We start from the raw sequence: 1,863 nt of genomic DNA on the forward strand, positions 1-1,863 counted from the left end.
GTGAGCGGCGCCCGTTTTTGGGGGTTGGTGAGGACCCTCTGCCCCGACCCCCACCTCTTCTTCCGCCACTGCTTCGTCTACAACCACTGCCCCCTCCTCTTCCTCGCCGCCAGCGGCCGCAACTTGACCCCCACGGATTTGCCCCCCGCCGCCCGGGACCCCCTGCTGGGGGTGTGCGACGGGGGGCTGGCGCGGGCCGTGGGGCTGCTGGGGGTGGGGCTGGTGGTGGGAGTGGGGCGCTTCGCCGAGCGGCGGGGGGGTCTCAGGTGAGGGAAACTGAGGCACAGACGGGGCTCAGAGTGGTTTTAGGGGGGCTGTGGCTGGGGCACAGTGTGTGTGCCCCCCCTGGAACCACAGAGGGGGAAACTGAGGCACAAAGGTGCTTGTCGGGGGCTTTGGGGCGTCCCTGTCCATCCCTATGGGGTCTCAGATGAGGGAAACTGAGGCACAGATGGGGCTGAGAGTGGTTTTAGGGCGGCTGGGGCTGGGGCACAGTGGGTCGGGGCTCAGAGTGGTTTTAGGGGGGCTGTGGCTGGGGCACAGTGTGTGTGCCCCCCCTGGAACCACAGAGGGGGAAACTGAGGCACAAAGGTGCTTGTCGGGGGCTTTGGGGCGTCCCTGTCCATCCCTATGGGGTCTCAGATGAGGGAAACTGAGGCACAGATGGGGCTGAGAGTGGTTTTAGGGCGGTTGGAGCTGGGGCACAGTGGGTTTCCCCCCTCCCCGGAACCACAGAGGGGGAAACTGAGGCACAAGGGTGCTCGTGGGGGGCTTTGGGGGCGTCACTATCCATCCCTATGGGGTCTCAGGGGAGGGAAACTGAGGCAAGGATGGGGTTCAGTGTGTGTGCCCCCCCTGGAACCACAGAGGGGGAAACTGAGGCAAAAGGGTGCTCGTGGGGTGCTTTGGGGGCATCACTGTGGGGTCTCAGGTGAGGGAAACTGAGGCATGGCTGAGGCACAGTGGGTTTCCCCCCTCCCCGGAACCACAGAGGGGGAAACTGAGGCACAGGCGCTTTGGGGGTGTCCCTGTCCATCCCTGTGGGGTCTCAGGTGAGGGAAACTGAGGCACAGATGGGGCTGAGAGTGGTTTTAGGGCAGCTGAGGCTGGGGCACAGTGTGTGTGCCCCCCGTGGAACTACAGGGGGGGGAAACTGAGGCACAAGGGTGCTTTGGGGTGCTTTGGGGCGTCCCTGTCCATCCCTGTGGGGTCTCAGGTGAGGGAAACTGAGGCAGAGTTGGGGCTGGGGGTGTCTGTAGGGTGACACGGCCTGTGTGCCCCCCTAGAACCAAAGAGAGGGGGGAAACTGAGGCACAGGGGTGCTTGAGGGGTCCCTGAGGGGTCCCAGTCCCTCCCTATGGGGCCTCAGGGGAGGGAAACTAAGGCACGGATGGGGCTGGGGGTGTTTGTAGGGTGGCTGGGGCTGGGGCACAGCATGTGTGCCCCCCGTGTCCCCCCATGGAACTAAAGGGGGGGAAACTGAGGCACAGGAGTGCTCCTGGGGTCCCTGGGGGGTCCCAATCCATCCCCATGGGGTCTCAGGGGAGGGAAACCGAGGCAGAGTTGGGGCTGGGGGTGTCTGTAGGGTGACACGGTCTGTGTGCCCCCCCTAGAACCAAAGAGAGGGGGGAAACTGAGGCACGGGGGTGCTCCTGGGGTCCCTGGGGGGTCCCAATCCATCCCCATGGGGCCTCAGGGAGGGAAACTGAGGCACGGGGGTACTCGTGGGCTGTCTGGGGGATCCCTGTCTGCCCCCATGGGGCCTCAGGGGAGGGAAACTGAGGCACTGGGGGTGCTGGGGTGGTCTCAATCCATCCCAATGGGGCTTTGACCAAGGGAAACTGAGGCAGGGGGGTACTTGGG

General features: G+C 64.9%; 1 protein-coding gene across 1 annotated transcript in view; it reads left to right on the forward strand.

Moving 5' to 3' along the window:
* The window catches only part of LOC106900232 (single-strand selective monofunctional uracil-DNA glycosylase-like), a 3,353-nt gene extending 3,083 nt beyond the window's left edge, over positions 1-270 (forward strand). The window contains exon 2 of the mRNA XM_014962226.1: positions 6-270. Within this exon, the coding sequence (XP_014817712.1) occupies positions 6-270 (265 nt within the window). The remainder of the gene's footprint in view (positions 1-5) is intronic.
* Positions 271-1,863: the final 1,593 nt, after the last annotated feature.

This window comes from Calidris pugnax, unplaced genomic scaffold, assembly GCF_001431845.1.
Source record: "Calidris pugnax isolate Ruff unplaced genomic scaffold, ASM143184v1 scaffold1689, whole genome shotgun sequence".
Classification (NCBI taxonomy): Eukaryota; Metazoa; Chordata; class Aves; order Charadriiformes; family Scolopacidae; genus Calidris; species Calidris pugnax.